Raw genomic sequence first — 22,749 nt, 5'->3', positions numbered from 1 at the left:
ACCATGCTATGCCAAGCTAAGTCGCTTCCGCCTATAGACTATAGCCCGCCAGGCTTCTCTGTCCATGGGATCTCCCAGGAGATAATACTGGAGTGGGTTGCCACGCCCTCCTCCAGGGGATCTTCCCAACCCAGGGATCGAACCCACATCTCCTGCAGCTCCCGCATTGTGGGCAGATTCTTTACCACTGAGTCACTGGGGAAGTAAAGGCAATGGCAAAAGGAAAAGAGATACTGATTAGACAGTACCTGGCTGGCCTTCAGACCAATTTCCCAGTAGTTTGCTGAAAGCAGCCCAGTAAGGCCTGGGGTAGCCCAAAGGCCATGAGCAGTCTTTTCAGTTTACATCCACATACATTAGAAATACTATCTGGTGCATGTGCTATGTGGTAAAGGCACCACCTTAGATAACCCTCAAGGTATAGAAATGAATTTGGGGAATTCCCTAGTGATCCAGAGGTTAGGACTTGGTGCTTTCACTGCAGGGTTTGATCCCTGATGAGGGAACTAAGATCCCATAAGCTGCGCAGCATGGCCAAATAAACAATAAAAGTTAATTTCACCTATTCACTCACTGAAATATTTGAGCACACTTGAAACAGGCACTTCCCCAGGGCTTGGGATAAAGCAAAGAACAAGAGAGATTATTCTGGCATTCCTGGAGCTTACTTTTTGATAGAGAGGGGTATAGGGAATGGCCCAGTATATACGGGAAGACTACTAATGTTATAGACCAAAACAGGTAGTGGGATATGGTAGGGGGGCACACTAGATGGTGAAGATCTGATGAAAAATGTGACATTTAAGCAGATTTCATGATGGTGAGGGAACGAGCAAAGACTGATATCCAAGAGAAGAGAGTTTTAGCAGAAAGAAAACGAAATGGAAAGGCTCCATGGTAGAAGCACAGCTGAACCAGCAAGGAGGTCACCGTATGGTCAGCAGCTACTTTAATACTCAATGGCATAAGGCATTTGCCAATGCTTAGTTAGCATCTAAACCTCAGTGTTTTCACCTAATTATTACAAAAGAAAACAAAAGATAAAACATGGTATCAACTAGTCCAAAACAAAGAAGATAACATGTGTAGTCTGCGTAACAGTATCTAATAAGAAGGAAACTAAAAAGTTAATTCTTACTTAAAATAACAATAGAAATAAAAATAAAGTAGAGCTCTTCTACCTAAGTGAGGGTGGTAAGCCTGACAGCTTAAACACTTGCCCCCATCCTTTCTGTAAGCCACAGAACTTCAGGACAGTTTACATGGCACACAACCACAGAGAAGACCCGGAGCTCCAGCTGAGAAGGCAACACGCACCAAACCTACCCTGTCTGGAGTTGCGATTAATGACTGTGCTCTAAATTATGTTGCTCTGAAGTGCTAATGAAACGTGTTAAAGCTCAATGAAAATCAGAACACATTTGAATAATAAGCATCCCTTTATTTGCTGACGCCATTACAAAAACCGATTACATTAGCAACAAAAAGTGTTTTCTTGAGTTGAAGTCAGAGGCAGTTACTCCCCAAAATGTTAAGTAAAACAGTGTACAACATCAGTATTAAAATGTTAAATTTTACATTGTCTTTACCACTTTTGATCTTCTGAACAATTTTATTGAGCAAAATAAGATAAAAGATTACATGTTTATTTTATCTTCAGGAATGTAAAGGTCTAATTATTCAAACAGTTTTTATTATAAAACTAAACTCTGAAGGTGTCTACAGAGTTGGCTTTTTTCTCTCTTTAAATCAGTAGTCTAACAAGGATTAGAAAAGACAAAACTCTGTTCAGTGTTTCTGACAAAGTAGAAAGGGTGAAAACATAAATAAGGCTTTAATTTGGCAAAATATAATACAATGCCTTCTGTTTTCCTTGAATGAACAGCTTCCCAATTACTTCACTCTGCAAAAGATCAGAAAGAAACAAATTCATTTTAAAACAAAGAAACAAAAGACAGTCAGAAGACGTCTATCAAACACCAAAGGTACATATTCCATTTGATCCAGCACGGCCCTTTCAACTAAAATCAGAACAGTCAATACTAATGGTAATCAGAAATAAGAGAAAAATCTCAGAATTCAGAAGAAGTTTTCAGATGGATTTTAAAATATGTGAGCCAAAACCTCAGACCAAACTGAGAATAATGTAGGGATTTTGAACCCTATTTAGAAAACATTTAAGAAAACAACATTGGGAATCCATTTGTATTACTGCTGCTCCTCTCAAGAGACTATAAAGCTATTAAGATAAATCAACAGCATTGAAAAGAGACTGAAATTTATAACTCTCCACCCACAAATAAATAATTTAAGTTTCAGAAATTTTCTAAGGCCTTTTGAAGCTTTCCAAGTCAGATAAAATGACCAAAGAAATTAAACTTCAAAAGTCATTAAAAAAACTAAAAGAATTTAACCATATGCAACATGTGAAGTTTGACTGGATCCTGGTTTGGAAAAAAGTAACTAAAAAGATATTTCAGGTATAAGCAAAGACATCTTAAAAAAGGGGTGATATTATAGAATCACTGTTTGTGTGATTTTGGATGTGACAGTGATACTACAGATTTATAAGAGAATATCTTTGTTCTTGAGATGCATACTTAAGTGCTTAGGGATAAAAGATCATGTTATCTGAAAGTTACTTTCTAATGGTTTAACAGCAACAAAATATGTATACACAAATAAAAAGATGAAGCAGTTGAAGGGTGACTGAGTGTTATATATTCTTTCAACTTTTCACAATGTGTGAAATTTTTCAAAAAGTTGAGGTGAAAAGAAGCAATCAGAAAGTTAAAAGTAATCACTGGCTATCACATACTACAATTGAAGCAAGATTAACAGCCGATTAGAAAGTCTACATAGGCCACTGTTACATTAAACTGAGAAGTGCTGTGTAAACACGTTACAGAAAATGAAGGTCCATATGACAATCAAGTGTAAAGTATAGAAACAGAAGTTAGTCTTTATCTGAAACATTAACTCTCATACTTCAATACACCAAAAAAGAACTTTTTTCTTTCAGAAACAAAAGACAACTGTATCATGAAAAAATCTATTTGTTAAAGGGAGTAAGGAAGGCACATATATAACAAACACATAAACAAAGTTTCACCTCACTTTTCCTGGATAGCTTAAAAGTCTCTCCAATTCACTATTGACAAACTAAATATCAACTTCAGGAAAAAGCCAGGACTGAAGGAAGAAACTAGAAGAGGCTGGCAAGAGAGGGTTAGATAGAATGAGGAGAAAAGAAAGCAACGACAACACGGATCAGAACACACAGTGCTTGAAGCAGGGCGGAGAAAAGTACAGATTAAGAGCACAGGGCCTGGGCTCAGACCACCTTGATTTAAATCCCAGCTCAACTAGTTCTAGCTATGTGACTTTGGGCAATTTACAGAACCCCTTTGGCTCTCTTGTAAAATGAGAATTAAAACATATTAAGGGATTATTATTAACAATCCCTACCTATCTACTGCATTGGGTTGTTGTGAACATTTAAATGAATGACCACATGCTAGAAGCATGTTCATTCTTAGAGGAACACTTACAAAGTGTTAGCTATTAAAACCATCATCCTTCTTCCACATGATTCCACACACAGGTTCCAGGTAAGGGATCCTGGGTGTTTTGGTCTCAATGTTTGTGTCTCCCTCTTCCTCAAAATTCCTATGTTAAGATTCTAATCCCCATGGTAATGGTATTTGGAAATGGGGCCCTTAGGAGACTCCACTCATGAATGGGATTGATACCCTTATAAAAAGAACCCGAGAGAGCTCCAGTGCCCCTCTTGCCAGCTAAGGACAGAAAAGAAGATGGCCATCTTTAACCAGCAAGTGGGTCTCATCTGACAGAATATACTGGTGCCTTGATCTGAGACTCCCCCAGCCTCCAAAATTGTGAAAAATAAATCTCAGCTGCTTAAGCCAGTATATAAGATTTTTGTTATAGCAGCCAAACAAAGACACTAGGGTAATAAAGTTTTCTGGTATGGTCAGATATACACTTGGAACACTTAGAGACCAGGCAAATATACAACATAAGAAAAAGTAGATATCTAAAAACAAAAAAACTTATACTACAAAATACTAGTGTTACCAGTCCGAAGCTATAAAAAAAATTACTTTAAAAAGCATGGGGGAGAGACATTCCTGGTGGTCCAGTGGTTAAGAATTTGCCTTCTAATTTGCCTTCACAGGTTCAATCCCTGGTCTGGGAACTAAGATCCCAAATGCTGCAGAGCAGCTAAGCCCACATCCGCAACTAGACAGAAGCCAGAGTGCTGCAACTGAGACCCAACACAGCCATTAAATAACTAAATATATATTTTTAAAAAAGCATGGGGGAATGATAGCCTTCTTTTTGGAGAGGTGGTCGGGTGGGAAGAGAAGAATAGGAGATGAGTAGGCAGATCTCCAAGAGGAAAAAAAGGTTAATGTTTTCCAAATTAAGGATACAAGATAAATACACCTACCCCTACAATTCAGAGAAATGCTAAGTTCTGTGTATTAGGATTTAGAAAACTAAATTACTGTATATTATCTCTCTCATTTTTGCCTTTTAAAAATAGCTTTTCCCATACTGAAAATGTACACCATTACCTTAAACAATTCACATGCACTTGAAATACATAATAAGAAGAAGTAAGATTCCTGGTGGGAATGTAAATTGGTTCAGCCAATACGGAAAACAGTATTGAGGTTCTTCAAAAAACTAAAAAGAGTCAATATGTTATTGCTGTTGTTTAGTTGCTGAGTTATGTCCGACTCTGCAACCCAATGGACTAAAACCCACCAGGCTCCTTTTTCCATTTCCCAGGCAAGAACTTTATGGCAAATAGATGGGGAAACAGTGGAAACAGTGGCTGATTTTATTTCTTTGGGCTCAAAAATCACTGCAGACGATGACTGCAGCCATGAAATTAAAAGACGCTTAATCCCTGGAAGGAAAGTTATGACCATCTAGACAGCATATTGAAAAGCAGAGACATTACTTTGCCAACAAAGGTCCGTCTAGTCAAGGCTATGATTTCCAGTAGTTATGTATGGATGTGAGAGCTGGACTGTGAAGAAAGCTGAGCACCAAAAAATTGATGCTTTTGAACTGTGGTGTTGGAGAAGACTCTTGAAAGCCCCTTGAACTCCAAGGAGATCCAACCAGTCCATCCTAAAGGAGATCAGTCCTAGGTGTTCATTGGAAGGACTGATGCTGAAGCTGAAACTCCAATACTTTGGCCATCTCATATGAAGAGTTGACTCATTGGAAAAGACCCTGATGCTGGGAAGGATTGGGGGCAGGAGGAGAAGGGGACGACAGAGGATGAAGATGGCTGGATGGCATCACCAACTCAACGGACATGGGTTTGGGTAGACTCTGGGAGTTGGTGATGGACAGGGAGGCCTGGCATGCTATGGTTCATAGTGTCGCAAAGAGTTGGACATGACTGAGTGACTGAACTGAACTGAATATAATGGAAAAGATACTAAAATATGTGTGTGTGTGTGTGTGTGCGCTGTATACCATAAACTAAAACAAGATTGTAAATTTACTATACTTCAGTTTTTAAAAAAAAGTAATAAACTATACCTAAATAAAATAGGGGGGAAAAAGAGAAGATTCTTGACATCAGGCATTAACCTATAAATTTTGATGATTAAGAAATTTTTATTTCCAATTTAATCATCTGGTAGTATTGATAGTTTTAAAAGAGTTAACAAGAGGGAGTATACACTGAGGAAAAATGATGGCTGAAGTTAAAAAACCAAGGATAACACAAACATTTAAAAGGCATAAAGAAAAGCTGTGGGAACCAAGGGACCCCTACAGAGGGGTAATCATTGTCAGTGCTGGATAGAACCTATGCAAGGAGAGTTCTCAAGTGCTGGTGGGCCTCTGAATTCATACAATCCATCTAACCCGCATGATACACTACTGATCACTCAACCACCCTTTCACTTGCCAAAAGTGGACTTATGTTCACCAGCTGACAAAAGAATGCTGAGTCATCACTCAGATAAGCTTCCCGCTAAACAACAGTTCAGTTTTAGTTGTGTTGCCAGGGTATATGTATTTCTTTTAACAAATTACACACTGTAATTTTATAAACCAGGAAAAAAAAATCTGAAAAATAAAAGTGTTATTATTGATAATCAGTGTAAGGCTCAAATTTTATATGATTAAGACCAAAGTGGAAACAGGAAAGCCAAAATGGTTCAGACCACACGTCTGAGAAAAAAAAAAGAAAATAACTAGAGAATACTTTTGAGATGCTAGTGAGATATTATTGACAAGGCCTAAGGGAAAAGGGTAACAGGACAGCTTATAATTTTGCAGGTTCTCAGATATGAAACCCTTCTATGGACTGACCTCACCATATTTAGAATTCATAACTATTTGCAGTATCTTGTACGCAAAAGAAGATCGTGTATCAGCTCCAGCAATTAGGCAATCACTAATGAATGACATGGAATGACAGGTCATTTCATCCAGTTCCTGGAACAGCAGAAAAAGAAGCCTTTCTCCAGAGTAGAGACTAGTAAGTAAAGAAGTAGATACTATGAGGATAGTTACTTCTTTTAAAAATTTTTAAGCAGTGAAATAAAAAAAAACTAGGATGGTATCCTGAAGCAGAAAGTTAAAATAAGATATTTGAGCATGTTTTCAAGACTAAACAGAAGCAGCATGTGGAGAAGAAAACAGGACTGAAGATGTGGGAAGGAAAGCTGCCCTGGGACACAGGAAGCAAGGTTATTTTCTCAGTTAGGGGAGGCTGGTAAAGTGGCAGAAGTGTAACTCTAGGCAACTGAGAAGCCAGCTTACCAAGGATAAAAGACTGAGATATGATTCTTGTGACAAGTTAGAAGAATGAGTTGAGTGTATGTGCAAAGTCTTCTTAGAGGTAACTGACCTGAAATAGCAGCTTAAAGAAGAGTATGTACTAAAGGCAGGCAAGACAATCTACAAGTGAGATAGAATGCCCCTGCAATCAAGACGGAGGTCCCTCCCAACTTTTTCAGGGCACCCAACCTATCCCAGGGCTTTCCTGGGGGCTCAGTTGGTAAAGAATCCACCTGCAATGCAGAAGACCTGGGTTCGATCCCTGGGTTGGGAAGATTCCCTGGAGAAAGAAACGGCTACAAAATTGTATTCTGGCCTGCAAAATTCCATGGATTGTATAGTCCATGGGATCACAAAGAGTCAGACATGACTTAGCGACTTTCACTAACCTATCCTGAGGCCTCTGCATAAGCTAAGAGTCCCAAGTTTGAGTGCTGAAAGGGAGAATTCAGTGTAAGTTGCCCCGTGGCATTGCACAGGCCACTCCACTGATCTCCAGGACAGCATGCTTATTATAGAACAAACAGCTTCAAAAGAAGAATATCTACAGTATTCAGTGCATACCAGAAGATCTTAATTACCCAAGGCATTGTGACTTAAGTCATTCTTAAAACAGGTAAAACCCAGGGACCAAAAATTAATTCATCAACATGCATTCTCAGGTCATATGGGCAATAAAATTTCAAAACATAGTTTGGCTAATGATGGTTTATTTATCTTCAGCCAAGACTTTCACTTCAAGAATTAAAAAATGTATTTCTTTGATTACCCATAAGCAACTTTAAATAAAACCCAGCTTCCAATGTAAATTGTGATGACAGTTTTTCAGTTCAGCATCTTATGTGAAAGGTCAAAGAAGAAAAGTATCTCTATATGAAAATACTAATTCAAAAGGGTATATACACGGCTCTGTTCATTGCAGCATTATTCACAATAGCCAAGATTTATAGAAACAACCTAAGTGTCCACTAATGAATGAATGGATAGAGAAGGTAAACACACACACGCACACACACAATGAATTACTACTCAGCCATAAAAAAAGAAGAAAATACTGCCATTTGCAACAACATGGTTAGAACTTGGAAGTATTATGCTAAATAAACTAAGTCAGAGAAAGACAAATAACATGATTTCACTAGTATGTAGAATCTAAAGAAAACGAAACAGACAAAATAAGACAAAACAAAAACTCACAAAACAGAACAGCTTAGTGGTTACCAGAGGGGAAGGGAGTTGGAGGGTGGGCAAAAGTGAAAAAGGAGGTCAACTGTACGGTGACAGATGGTAATTAGTCTTGTGGTGGTTATGACCTTGCAATGTACACAAGTATAATGCTATAATCATGAAACTTAGATAAACTTTAAAAAAAAAAAGGTATGTATTTTTTTAAAAAAAGGTATGTATTTTCTTCTCTAAACTACAAGATCAAAGTATATACAAGATGGAAATAAAACTCCAAGAAAGCTAAAGTTGTCAGTTGAAGGTTTTGAGAGAGATACAGAGGGAAAATCTCCACTATGGTAACAAGAGTTTCTGTATTTATGGTAAATACACACTGTATATACATTCACACACACTATGTCAATTATCCACGGACAGACAGCAATTCTTCAGTTATTCTTACCTAATACCTGATAGTGTTCTTTCTCCTTTGTGAGCTGTTGGTTTACTGCCTGAAGCAACTGTTGTAACTGTGTTACAGTCTGATTTAGACTTACAGACATTGTCTCCTTCTCAGAAGACTCCTAAGAAAAAGATTAAAGAGATGAAAAACCCTAAGCATAAGGGAAAGGGATTTGCAACCATAATCAGAAAATATTTTATTGTTGTTTCACACACAGATATAAAAAATCTGAAAGATGACATGAAAATTGACAATAAAACCACATAGAGCATAGTATTTGCTACCTCGCAGTGCAAGGTAGTCTGCACCTAAGCAAGTTTAATGTTATATAAATGCTGTCACTAGGCTACACAGGGAAAAATAAAGAAACTATGAATATCAGACAAAAATATTTTTCTGCTTTCATAAAAAAAGTGTACAAAGAGCCAAAGGAGAATACACTCACAACAACAGAAAAAAAACAAACATATATTGAGCTCTTACAAAAGTTGAGGCATTGTTGAGTTACCCACTATTCTAAGTCTTTTATATAGTAATTCATTTATTCCCTGCAACAATCCTACAAAATATGTACTATCATCATCATTACCTTTTATGGAGCAGCTGAAACCCAGAGAGGCTAAAGAGTTTCCCCTAAGTCAGTCACACAGCTACTGAACAACAGAATCAGGATTCAAATGCAAGGAGCAGAGTCTACAGTCATAAGTAGTATACCATAATACCTCCCAACTCAAACCTAAACATTAATGTAATATCTCACCAAGCTAAAGTGAAAACAAACATTAATAAAAACACAGAATTTCAGATAAGATACCTCAAAGAAAAGATGACCTTGAGTTAAGAATGCAACAAAATTGATGGAAGCATATTACAAAGGCATTTTTTCAGAGATGGATCTTGTAGATTTTTCATTCTTCACATAATTTATAAGGTAATTAGCTCAGAGATTTGGACCTAAAGAAAATGCATACCGTTTCTTGGGAAACATCACTATTCTCAATAACAGTAGTGTCTCCAGCAGCTTTTACTATTTTTGACTGGATAAGATCTAGTGACTGTTGAGCCTGTAAGGAAAGCAATATAGAGCCTATCAATACTACAATTGATAGATAACTATATACATATATATGAAAAAATGAGTGATTTCCTTACATATTTTGTGTAAAACTAAAGCTCTTCTCACAATACAACATAAAAGTCAACCTGTTCAAGTTTTTTATGCAAAATCAAATAGCTGTCTCCCCTACCAGATTATAAAAACACATGCTCACAAACAATGAAGGAAATGTATAAAGAAATTAAAAGCAGAAATAACCTCAGTGGTATTTAGGCTAGATCAAGATCACATCAGTGATATTAGTCTAGATCAGAGGCTGGCCAAATCTAGCCACACTCTGTCTTTGTACAGTTTATAAGCTAAGAATGGTTTTTACATTTTTAAACAGTCATATTAGCAAAGAGTATGTGAAAGAAACTATAGGTGGGCAGTAAATCCTAAAACTTTTGAGTTTGTTGATTCCTGGTGTGAATCCCTTGTCAGTGCATATACGTCCTAATGGAAGACTGGTAGAAAATGTTCTGTACGTGGGCTTTTAACATACACATTACTTCATGAAAAATTTTGTTATCTTTTTACATGTCAGTAAATATTTATATGCATTTCCAATCACGAGTTACACAATATTTCTATTATATAGATATGGGGCGGTTCACTACCAACTATTATTGCCATTTTATGCCAAACAACATGGCATATCCATATGTTTGAGCACCTGTTTAATATCTTTAAAGCACCTTCTGAGAAAATAAATTGTTAGGCTAAAGCTGCATGTTTTATTAGTTTGTCCAGTGTCAAACACTAAAATCAAGTATCAAAGTAAATCAGATTGCTCAGTTTTGACAACGTATTATATATATCTAAGTCAGAGCTCCAAAACTTAAGTTCACATTTTCTCTACTGGTCACAACATCAAAGAAATATGAACCAACTCTAGAGTCCTAGACTTTTGCATAATAATTATAAGCTATAATCATATAGAACCAACAGAAATATTTCCTTCAATCTTTCAGAAAGTGACATATTTGTTTTGCTGACTGTATCTCCTATAAACACAATCATAGCTTGAAAGCAGCTCTGATAAAAGCATATACAAATTACACTATTAAAAATCTCAGCAGAATTACAAATAACTTGTCAAACTAACACAAAGAATAAAAAACGTAATCCTAAATATCACCCATCTATGTGAGATTAAGAGAAACATACTTCTACAAAGAAATAAAGGAATAAATTTCTGAAACAGCAGAGATCTACACTTCTTTTAGACACATGAGATGAGGTGAGGTGAAAGTCGCTCAGTCATGTCTGACTCTTTGCGACCCCATGGACTGTGGACTGCTAGGCTCCTCTGCCCATGGAATTCTCCAGGCAAGAATACTGGAGTATGTAGCCATTCCCTTCTCCAGGGGATCTTCCCAACCCAGGATTCAAACACAGGTCTCCTGCATTGCAGGCGGATTCTTTACCGTTTGAACCACCAAGGAAGCAAGAAGATCCAAAGAAATATACTTTGTAAATGACTATATAAGCAAATCGCAATAAAAAATATATGAATGTAACCAAATTTTTTAAGAGTAATATCAATTGAATTCAAAATGTAATCTGTACTTTACAAAGCAATTAATTATATAAATATGATGAAAAGGAGCAAATTATGAAAAATGGAAAAACAAGCCAAAAAGTCTAGTTCCAAATATCTAACTATGTAGCAAACAGCTTAAATTTAAGAACAAATTAATGGGATGATGCAAAAGAATAAATCAGAAGTTAGCAGTATGTCAGCTTAAGACTCAAAGTACAATACATTATAATGATACGGCATCTTCAGGACAAGCAGTGTCTTACCTTATGCAAGTCACCAGCTACTTTCTGTCTTTCACTTTGTTCAGTTCTAAGTTTTGCATGTGTTTCATTTAACTGTTTCTTTAACTGTAAAAATAAAGGAACACCACAATTAATTTAATTCACATCCTTCTTTGATTATGCTGAGATCCCTAGGACTGAAGAATGAATGAGAAAGAATGGGATCGCTAACAGTTATTATGCACAGTGGATTAGCCAATATGCTGCATCAGATGTATAGAAAAGCTGTAAGCAGTGGAGATTCCAATCTGTAAAGCTAAACTTAAGAAAAGCTACAGTAACAAACTAGAGTTTAAAAAACTGCAGATATAAAAACAAAACCATAAAATTACAGTAGAGTGTTACTATTTTAAGTACTGTTGTTGTTCAGTCACTTAAGTCGTGTCCAAGTCTTTGGGACCCCATGGACTGCAGCACACCAGGCTCTCCTGTCCTTCACTATCTCCCAGAGCTTGCTCAAACTCATGAGTGATGCCATCCAACCGTTTCATTCTCTGTCGGCCCTTTATCCTTCTGCCCTCCATCTTTCCCAGCATCAGGGTCTTTTCCAATAAGTCGGCTCTTCACACCAAATGGCCAAAGTACTGGAGCTTCAGCTTCAACATCAGTCTTTCCAATGAATATTCAGGACTGATTTCCTTTAGAATTGACTGGTTTGCTCTCCTTGCAGTCCAAGGGACTCTCAAGAGTCTTCTCCAAAACCACAATTCAAAAGCATCAATTCTTAGCAGCGCTCAGCCTTCTTTATGGTCCAATTCTCACATCCAAATATGACTGCTGGAAAAACCATAGCTTTGACTATCTGGACCTTTGTTGGAAAAGTGATGTCTCTGCTTTGTAATACACTGTCTAGGTTTATGTCACAGCTATTTTAAGTATTATTCACTATTCATAAAGCCTATTTGCTCACATTTATTTCAAATTAAAAGGCAAGTAATAAAGTTTACTAATTGTTTAAAGGTTTTCTTAACCTATATAGTTAAGAATTATGTAATATTTTTAAAAACACTGAACAGAAAATGAAATCTTCAAAAATCCAGTAAAATGAAATCTTCAAAAATTTAAATGTTGTTCATCATTTAAGATGTCACTAGAGAAATGAGTGCAAGACCACAATGACTTAACTATACCAACAAGAAACATCTTAACATATACATCTCAACCAACTTGTTAAAAGTTATAAAGTTGTATTAAACTCCAGTGTCAATACATACTGCCTCTTCTCTCAGTATTCTGAATAATTATGAATGAAGGAAATGGACTGACAAAAATAACTTTTTTAATTAAACTCATCAAATTAATTGACTATGTCTCTTACCCATAAGCAAAGCATTCCAAACAGTTCTGGAAACCCCAAAGGGGAAAATATAAGACACTAGCATTTCAAACATGTAGAAACAATCAGTGCACACAAGACATGACATTTGCAAATCTGATTTTGCAAACTCTTTCCAAATCCTTCAGTTTTCGCTCCTTTATTTAACTCTGATTTCATACATCAGAGAGGTTATTCCTTTGGCCCAGGAACATATAATGTATAAGCAAAAACAAAATTACTTTAATATATCTTAAAATGTGGAAGTTACCCTGAGCAAAAGACAAACAGAAAGATTAAAATGAAGACTGCAAACTCAAGGCAAAAAAAATTTAATACTGTTCAAAATGACCTTTTGACAGAAGGGTCAAAATATACAAAGAGAGCACCAGGCTAAATGGAGACTCAACATAATCCTTGGGTTTGAAGCTACTATTGGAGTCAGCCATGAAGCACCAAAGTTAAACGTAAAATCTCCAACAACTGTAGTTAGAAATGGATTTTTTAAAACCACATTATAGGATAAGCATATCCCTTAAAGCTGTAGCATACCACAGTACCAATCTGTGCAATATATAGACAGTGTACCTAAAATTAATCCTACATTGCAGTGGGAATGATTCAATTCAGGTAAAATGAAGGTAAATTTTATTTTAAAACTAGAAAGGGGTGTGTGTATGGACAGGGGGTCAGGGTGGGGACTTGATGTGTGCCATTTCAAAGACAGCCCTACTCTGAAAATTGATTCCCATGGATCACTGCTGTAACACTGCTTAACATGAACGAGTTAAGAAATTTTCTTCGGTATACAGCAATACTAAAAAGAAAATTCCAAATTTGGCAGCACCAACTTATAGTAAGGAGACAATCAGCTTACTGCAATTGTACTAGAGTTCATTCAGTACTTTTTAAAAATCTAGTAACATTTTTAATTTTTAAAAGTCACAGACAGACATAATGACTATTGTTTGAAACATACAATAAGATAGTCATGTTTATGTAACAAATAAGCCTGTCAGTGTAAATTTCCAGAAAATTTAAGAATGGGAATACAGTGTACTCTATGTCTTTATACAACATTTAGCTAACTCTGAGACTGTAGTTTTAAAATTATTATGCTCTGAATGATATGATGATGGTAAAGAATTCCATAAGCTTTGCCTTATATATAATGTACAGAAATGCCAGTTAAAATAAGAAGCTAGACTGGATCACTGCCCTTGAAAGAAGAGTATGTATCTTCCACCTTCACTAATCTCCTTCCATGTTAGAATATAAGAGGCCTAGTTAACTATGGTAATTCTGAGAAACTTTACAATGCAGCCAGTGTTTACGTTGCTTGTTTAATGTCTTTATTCACTGAAAATAATGCTGTTGAAGAAATTTGGTTTTATAAAACACAGAAAACTTTTTTGAAAAAGAGTTGCAAGCCACACATGCCATTGTTAGGAGCTAAGAAAAGAAGGATCATCTTAGAAATCAAGAAAAGACAGACCATCTTGAATCATCAGAATATGAAGATTATCTTAAACTTTAAAAATGCCAAGCTAAGGGTGTTAGCAAGGAGAAAGGTTTGGATGGCTTCTCCACATGTCAACACAAGTGTTTTCAGAGCCTACTTGATACACAGTGGAGAACAAGCTTCTTACCAAATTTAGCTCTTCATTCTGTCTTACTGCTTCAGAATATGAATCATCAAGTTTTTTCTGCAATTCAGTCAACAGATCTTTCAGCTGCAATGAAGTTTAGAGTTTAAGATTGATCTCCTTATGATATCCCATGTTTGTATGCTACTTGGAAGCTCTGCCACAAACAACTTACACTGAAATATTTTATCATTCTGTTATAAATTTAACTTCACCTGAGAAGCAAAGTTGAAAAAATTCTATTTTAAGTACCTCTCTGACTTCTGTAACATAGGTAGATCGTTCCATTTCTGCCTTCTCTAGCTCCATTTCCAAATGCTCTCGTTCTCTTCTCAGCTAGCAATGAAACAAAGAAGGAAAAGTTAAGAAACAAATTTAAGATACTTCCCTACAATGAAAAGTTACAAGACTTACTGAATCCAAAACTATACCATCTCAATAAAAGTACAACAACCACATCATTAGATAAAAGAAATCTTAAAACACAGCCTTAATGCTAAAAATGAGGCCATAGGTTACAAATCAAACAATGAGATAACATACATTTTCAATATCTTTATTTTCTCTTCTTAACCGATCTAGCTCTTGCTCCAAAGATGTGAATGACAACTGCATCTGAAATGTGAAATAATTATAAGACTAAGTCAAACCACCAATGATACAAAGGCTTTTCTATCTTGTAGAATTTTAATCAATTAGATACTTCGGAGGTGGTTTTTGTTTTTTGTTTTTTTTTTTTTAAGGAGAAAGAGTGACTTTCTTTGCCAGGCAAAGGGAGAAAACAGTAGGCTACTCCCTCAAAAACTGTGTCCCCAGAGGTGTGTTTTTTTTTTTTTTAATGTATCTCATTTAAAGCCATAACTTAATTTTAAAAGCCCTTAAAAATGAGTGTCACATATAACTTGATTTAAACTGTGATCAAAACTACCTCATTTGCATGACATTATATGAGGTCCAGCTAAAGTGCTTAATTTTTTAACAATTAACTGATAATCAGCTTCATCAATCCCCAAATGTATTATTACAGAATACCATCAACAATTCTAGATTCTGCACAGGTTGGCCCAGGAAAACAAGTGAGCAAGAGACGGCACTCTTTACCACACCCAAGTACTACTATTCATTTTATATGTGCATTCAAGATACCAGATTTGGGCATCTTTGAAGATTCTGAAACCACTTTCCTGATGGATATGGAAGGAAAACTGTAAATAGAAGAAAAACTAAGACTACATTCAGGTCCCATGAACAGAAGGTCTTACTATTTCTTGAATACTATATCATGAGTCACAAATCAGTGTTTGAAAACATTGTGAACACCAAATTATTTGCCTTATGTTATCGCATTGTGGTTCTTCAACACCGCTTTACATTCTGTATCATAGCAGGGCGGGGCGGGGGGTGGGGGGGGCAGGGCTCTTTAAAACAGTGTTTTTAAAACTCTTTAAAACACTGTATCATTGCGGGGTGGTGGGGGGGGGGGTGCTCTTTGAAACTCTGTGTTGGCCCCAGAGTTTCGCCCCCAGTAAGCTATGGGTGGGGTCTAAAAGCATGTCTAACAAGTTCCCATGAGATACTGATGCTGCTGATCCAGAACCCCCACGTTGAGAACTGCCAGTTTGTTTGGATTTTGTTTTTTTCTAATAGTTCACACAATTCTTACTTATTTTTTTCACTAAGCTTTCTTTAAATACCTGTTTAATAGTCTTCTGTGATTCATCAACCTTAACTTTCCATTTATTCTCTTCTTGTTCCACACTTCTCTGTAGCTTCTGTAAAATTCCTTCCTATGAACACAGTATAGTTGTTCTGAAAAATTCACGTTCTAATACAAAGATAAACTACTTAAGCCACTAAGTAATAAATTAATAATTATTTTAAAATGTAGATTAAAAATCATTTCCTACTGTTTCTGCAAGGACGGATTTGTATTTTTCACACTCTAGTTGTAACAATGTGTGCATTTCATCAGCTTCTTTCAACTTGTGCTCCAAATCCTGCAAAATGATATAAATAAAAATTCTCTAGTTTTACCAAAAAGTTTTGTGCTTCAAATTTGTTTCTGAACTTATTGATATATTAAGATAAATGGCTTCTGTTTTATCATTAATCACTACATTTCAACCTTCTCAAGTGGCAGTGAAATTCAATGACACTGTTAAGTCATTTGATTTTCCTAATAAAACTCCCAGTCTGGGACTTCTCTGGCATTCCAGTGGTTAAGGCTCCATGCTTCCAAGGCAGGGGACACAGGTTCGAACCCTGGTCGGGAAACTAAGATCTCACATGCCAGGAAAGAAAGTTTAGTCACTCAGTTGTGTCCGACTCTTTGTGACACTAAGGACTGCAGCCTGCCAGGCTCCTCTGTCCATGGGATTCTCCAGGCAAGAATACTGGAGAGGGTTCCCATTCCGTTCTCCAGTGGATCTTCCCAACCTAGGAGTTGAACCCAGATCGCCTACATTGCAGGCAGATTCTTCACTTTTTTGAGCCACCAGAGAAGCCAGGAGGAATGGCCAAAAGATAAAACTTCTAGAGTATGTTTAATACAAAATATAATCATATAATTTTATATAAATAGGTTTGTCACTACCTAGTGAGACAGTAAAATCAAAGCAGATCATCATATGAAATAAAGTCACAATGCCACAGGGTTATATTCATGCCACTTGTGATACAAAAAAAAATGAATCTCCCAAATTTTAGCAGTCAAGCATAAAAATGCATCGAGGCTCTGAACACTCCTGAATAGTGTATTATGTTAGTAAACCAGTCAGGTTCTACCTATTAACTGATCTTTACTTCCTGAACCCAAACTAAAAAGAGAATCAGAGATAAATATTCAGTTTTATAAATGATTCTCCAAGCCAGGCTTCAGCAATACATGAACCGTGAACTTCCTGATGTTCAAGCTGGTTTTAGAAAAGGTAGAGGAACCAGAGATCAAACTGCCAACATCCGCTGGATCATGGAAAAAGCAAGAGAGTTCCAGAAAAACATCTATTTCTGCTTTATTGACTATGCCAAAGCCTTTGACTGTGTGGATCACAATAAACTGTGGAAAATTCTGAAAGAGACGGGAATACCAGACCACCTGACCTGCCTCTTGAGAAATCTGTATGCAGGTCAGGAAGCAACAGTTAGAACTGGACAGGGAACAACAGACTGGTTCCAAATAGGAAAAGGAGTACGTCAACTATATTGTCACCCTACTTATTTAACTTATATGCAGAGTACATCATGAGAAACGCTGGGCTGGAAGAAGCACAAGCTGGAATCAAGATTGCCGGGAGAAATATCAATAACCTCAGATATGCCGATGACACCACCCTTATGGCAGAAAGTGAAGAGGAACTCAAAAGCCTCTTGATGAAAGTTAAAGTGGAGAGTAAAAAAGTTGCCTTAAAGCTTAACATTCAGAAAACGAAGATCATGGCATCCGGTCCCATCACTTCATGGGAAATGGATCGGGAAACAATGGAAACAGTGTCAGATTTTTTTTTTTTTGGGGGCTCCAAAATCACTGCAGATGGTGACTGCAGCCATGAAATTAAAAGACACTTACTCCTTGGAAGGCAAGTTATGACCAACCTAGATAGCATATTCAAAAGCAGAGACATTACTTTGCCAATAAAGGTCCGTCTAGTCAAGGCTATGGTTTTTTCAGTGGTCATGTATGGATGTGAGAGTTGGACTGTGAAGAAGGCTGAGAGCCGAAGAATTGATGCCTTTGAACTGTGGTGTTGGAGAAGACTCTTGAGAGTCCCTTGGACTGCAAGGAGATCCAACCAGTCCATTATGATGGAGATCAGCCCTGGGATTTCTTTGGAAGGAATGATGCTAAAGCTGAAACTCCAGTACTTTGGCCACCTCATGCGAAGAGTTGACTCATTGGAAAGGACTCTAATGCTGGGAGGGATTGGGGGCAGGAGGAGAAGGGGATGACAGAGGATGAGATGGCTGGATGGCATCACTGACTCAATGGACGTGAGTCTGAGTGAACTCCGGGAGTTGGTGATGGACAGGGAGGCCTGGCGTGCTGCAATTCATGGGGTCGCAAAGAGTTGGACACGACTGAGTGACTGAACTGAACTGAAGATAACAGAGCTAAAGAAATGACAAATACCAGCTTTGTACACATATCAAATTTGAGGAAGACAATAGCATTTGCACCAAAATGTACACAAAATGAAATCACCTTATACTTTCTGAAAAGATCACTATTCTACTCATAATGTAGTTATTATCTTTCCCAAACTTAAGGACAAATTCTGATTTATTCTTTTTTTCTACATTTGTTTAAAATATACATACTTTACTTCTTGAACTAACCTTAACCTCCTCTGAACCTGAAGCTGCAGCCACACATTCTTTTGCCTTCTTTTCAAATCCATGCAACCATTCACTATAACTCTGTGGAGAAAAAAATCAAATAACTAATTTTTTAAAATACCTAAATGAAATAAGTAAAAAAAAGGTAAATAACCAAATTGGAAGATTATAAAAAGAAACCTATGTAGACAAACACCATCCCTATAGAAATCTCAAAAAAGATTATAGTTGTTAAGTAAGTTGTACATGACCTGGTCTTGAAAATAAACACTAAAAATATGCCTGTGTACTATATTACCATCAAAATCAAATCTACATTTATTTACCCTGTCCAAGGATATTTGCAAATAAATTCAGGCCATACAGGTAAGATTTGGGCTCAAACTACTCTCTATCACAGTGCTGGGACTAATAGATTCAATCTTTAAGACAGAGAAAGCTTAGATTAAGCAATTTTTCAAACTTTTCTTTTTTTAGGAGATAGTTCTACAGAGATACACTGGTCAGAAGATTTTAGATTCTATGAGGGTGTTCCAGGCATTATGAAAATACTTGAAAATAAATATTATGCAACATTTAAAAAATCATAATGAGAAATAAGAATACATGAACATTTATGTGTTTAAAATCAACAAAAATTATATTTGTACTGTAAGGTTAGCTGAGGCAAACACAAGGCATTCTTATAGTTTTAGTCATTAAAATAAATTATTAAATTATTAGTTAAATATTTTAAAATAAATTATTAGTTAAAAATAAATTATTCTAGATTTTTTTATGCTTCTTGTCTAAATTTTAAACTCTGATAAAGAGTGTTTGGTAGATACTTTAAAGCAAATTTCCTCTTAGGTCTTTTAGGTCTTTGAAAGTGAAAGTCGCTCAGTCATGTCTGACTCTTTGCCACCCCATGGGCTATACAGTCCATGGAATTCTCCAGGCCAGAATACTGGAGTGGGTGGCCTTTCCCTTCTCCAGGGGATCTTCCCAACCCAGGGATCGAATACAGGTCTCCCGTACTGAAAGCAGATTCTTTACCAGCTGAGCCACAAGGGAAGCCCTAATAGTGGAGTGGGTAGCCTATCCCTTCTCCAGCAGATCTTCCCCACCCAGGAATCAAACTGGGATCTCCTGCATTACAGGCAGATTCTTTACCAACTGAGCTATCAGGGAAGCCCACTGATAGGTCTTTGGTTTAGTTTAATTCAAGATTTTAAAAAAACACACACATATGAAATTTATATTAATTGCTCTAATTAAAAGCTTTAGTTATGTGGCTGAATCAGGATTCTCTGTATTTCATCAAATAAAAATAAAAAACAAAGAAAATTCGATGCTGAGATCACCCTGTAGTGCAATATCCCATAGTACATATTAGTCATAAAAGCCTCTTCATTTAAAAAAAAATTATATTCCCCTGTGGCTCAGTGGTAAGGAATCCTCCTGTAATGCAAGAGATGCAGGAGACATGGGTTCAAATCCTGGGCTGGAGGAGGAACTGGCAAACCACTCCAGGATTCTTGCCTGAAAAATTACATGAACAGAGGAGACTGATGGGCTATAGTCTATGGGGTCGCAAAGAGTCAGACATGACTGAGCACAATCATAAATTTGATTGATGATGAAAACATACTATTAAAATCCTACTTAGCTTCAAATACTAAGATTCCATATAAATTAAATTCAGTTGAAAAATTGTTTAGACACTTAAAGTATATAAACTTCCCTTCAATCTCGATCATATAGTTTAGACCTCTTCTCTGCAGATTTTCTTAGCAAAAAAGCAATAGAAAACAGTTTACAAAAATTACTTAATGTATAAAAGGCCTTTTATATCTACTGACTATATTAATTTAATATTAAATTTAATTATTATTGCTTTATCTTAAGGTAAATAGTCTATTATCCATCATCTCTCTAAAAACTTATATACTAGACTCTAAGTAGCACACAGAAAACTTAATATATTTCTTAAATATAGACTACATGCAAAAGTATTCAACTTTTAACAAGTGGATGAATAGAAGCCAAATATAATCATCCATGTCTTACAGTGATTCATAAATATTTATAATGTAAAAAAGGTTTGGTGGTTGCAGGTGGGTAATACAGCTGTTAAGAAATAATTTGCTACATTAAAAAGAATTTTTAATTCTGGTGATATTATATAATCTTAGAAGAGAAATACAAAGCATGAACTCTTCTGGCTCATAAAATACTATCAAACAAATCTCCCAATTTCATTATTCCATTAATGAAATATAGAGTAGGAATACAGAAATAAAAATGACTTATGGCTACAAAGTAAAAAAAATATGAAATATAGGAAGAACAACTCCTCCTGTGTTTATTGTAAAAACAGCACTAGAACTGACAATTTATCCATATTACCCAGAACACAGTATTTCATCAATTCAACCAATTATCTATTAAGTCATCAAACCTGAATATGTCCTCAACAGTTACAATGAAAACAGAAGTATTTTTGCTTCTTCTGCAAGTTAGACATAGAATATACATAGATAAAACCTAAGAGAGCAAGCAGCTAAACTCAGACTGCACAGAGAACAGGTCATTAAGTTTACTTACATCACACCTGGCACCCGAAGCCCTCTCCTTAGAGAAATATCCTGATTCAAAATTTGGGGCAGGAAATGCATATGATAAATTCAGGAACATCTTATCACACCACTAAGCAAAGAAGCTACCAAAGATTAGCAGGGCTGTGTCAAAAAGATTAAGCTCCAAAGGGCCAAAGAAGCATAGGCAAACACTCCTGTTGATTAATTGCTAAGTCATGTCTATGTTCAACTTTTTGCGACCCCATGGTCAATAGACTCCTCTGTCAACAGAATTTTCCAGGCAAGAATACTACAGTGGGTTGCCACTTCCTTCTCCAGAGGATCTTCCCAACCCAGGGATTGAATCCACATCTCCTGCACTGGCAGGCAGACACTTTATCACTGAGCCTTATGGCCCTCCTAATGGAAGTGCACAACACTGCTCATGAAATAGTCTTGCCTCCACCCTGTCCTACCCCTGGAGTGCTGAGTCTGAATCTAATCAGGCCTCCACTGATTACCAATTTACGAGATACACAAAGGACAGAGGAACATACTGACATTACAGGGATGCAGTCAGCTAAATCCAGACTGGGAAAATGAACTTGAAACCACTACATTAAAAAAAAAAAAAGTGGGCGAGAAGGTATGCTGACAAAAGGGAACCTGTGGAATAAAAAGAATCTAGAAGACATCTTAAATCAGTCACATGTTGACTTTATTTGAATCCTGACTAAAACAAACTACAATAAGTTGTTACTATTTCATTAAAATAGATTGTATCACAACTGAAGAAATCCAAGTATTGGCTAGATGTAGGATATAAGAAATTTTTTAAAAATATAACAATAGTATTTTTTGAAGGAATTCTTATTATTTAGAAATATTTACTGATGAAATGCTCTGATGTTTGACTTCCTCCAAAATAAAACTGTCAGTATCAATGCATGTCGTATAGGTAACTGTTAAGGTGAGATACAAGGTACATCAGGCTCATTATGCTATTCTCTCTACTTTTGACTGTATATATAATTTTCCATTAAAAGAAAAAAAGGCCTCTATTACCATTTTAGAAAACTACATGCACACTCACTGGCTTTCTTTCTCTGCCCTCAAATATTCATTATATTCTCTGAATCAAGTAAACTTTTCTCTCCCATTTAAAACACATACAATCTCAGATAAAACAAGCTATTCCAAATCATCTTCAAGACTTTTGCTTAAAAAGTTAACGGATAACCAAAATCTTAAGTTTTGAAATAAAAAGAGCCTAGTTCTTAGTATTAAATACTTTTAAAAATAAAGTGTTCTTAAAATTAAGAAGGAATCACCTAAAATTAAGTTCTATTTTTAATAAAGCCATTAAGAATATTACTGATTTATTAACCACTACTGAGTCTTCCCTGGTGGCTAAGACAGTAAAGAATCTGCCTACAATGCAGGAGACCAGGGTTTGACCCGAGTCGGGAAGATCCCCTGGAGACAGAAATGTCTACCCACTCCAATATCCT

At 36.2% G+C, this 22,749-nt stretch overlaps 1 protein-coding gene across 17 annotated transcripts in view; it reads right to left on the bottom strand.

The window, feature by feature from the left end:
* Window positions 1-1,416: 1,416 nt before the first annotated feature.
* KTN1 (kinectin 1) overlaps window positions 1,417-22,749 on the bottom strand; it is a 112,747-nt gene continuing 91,414 nt past the window's right edge. For 6 of the 17 annotated variants that reach the window (XM_024997700.2, XM_024997703.2, XM_024997701.2 and 3 more), the window contains 10 exons: window positions 18,681-18,761; window positions 16,256-16,345; window positions 16,043-16,135; window positions 14,892-14,963; window positions 14,601-14,684; window positions 14,352-14,435; window positions 11,370-11,453; window positions 9,436-9,528; window positions 8,465-8,585; window positions 1,427-1,903 (listed from right to left, as the gene is read on the bottom strand). In XM_024997700.2, coding sequence (XP_024853468.1) covers window positions 1,899-1,903; window positions 8,465-8,585; window positions 9,436-9,528; window positions 11,370-11,453; window positions 14,352-14,435; window positions 14,601-14,684; window positions 14,892-14,963; window positions 16,043-16,135; window positions 16,256-16,345; window positions 18,681-18,761 — 807 coding nt within the window. In that variant the 3' untranslated portion in view covers window positions 1,427-1,898. 17 annotated transcript variants of the gene reach the window in all.

The sequence above is a fragment of the Bos taurus genome, chromosome 10, assembly GCF_002263795.3.
Source record: "Bos taurus isolate L1 Dominette 01449 registration number 42190680 breed Hereford chromosome 10, ARS-UCD2.0, whole genome shotgun sequence".
NCBI lineage: Eukaryota > Metazoa > Chordata > Mammalia > Artiodactyla > Bovidae > Bos > Bos taurus.
The sequence above is the reverse complement of the archived record's forward strand: the minus strand, read 5'-3'. Positions and strand labels throughout refer to the sequence as shown.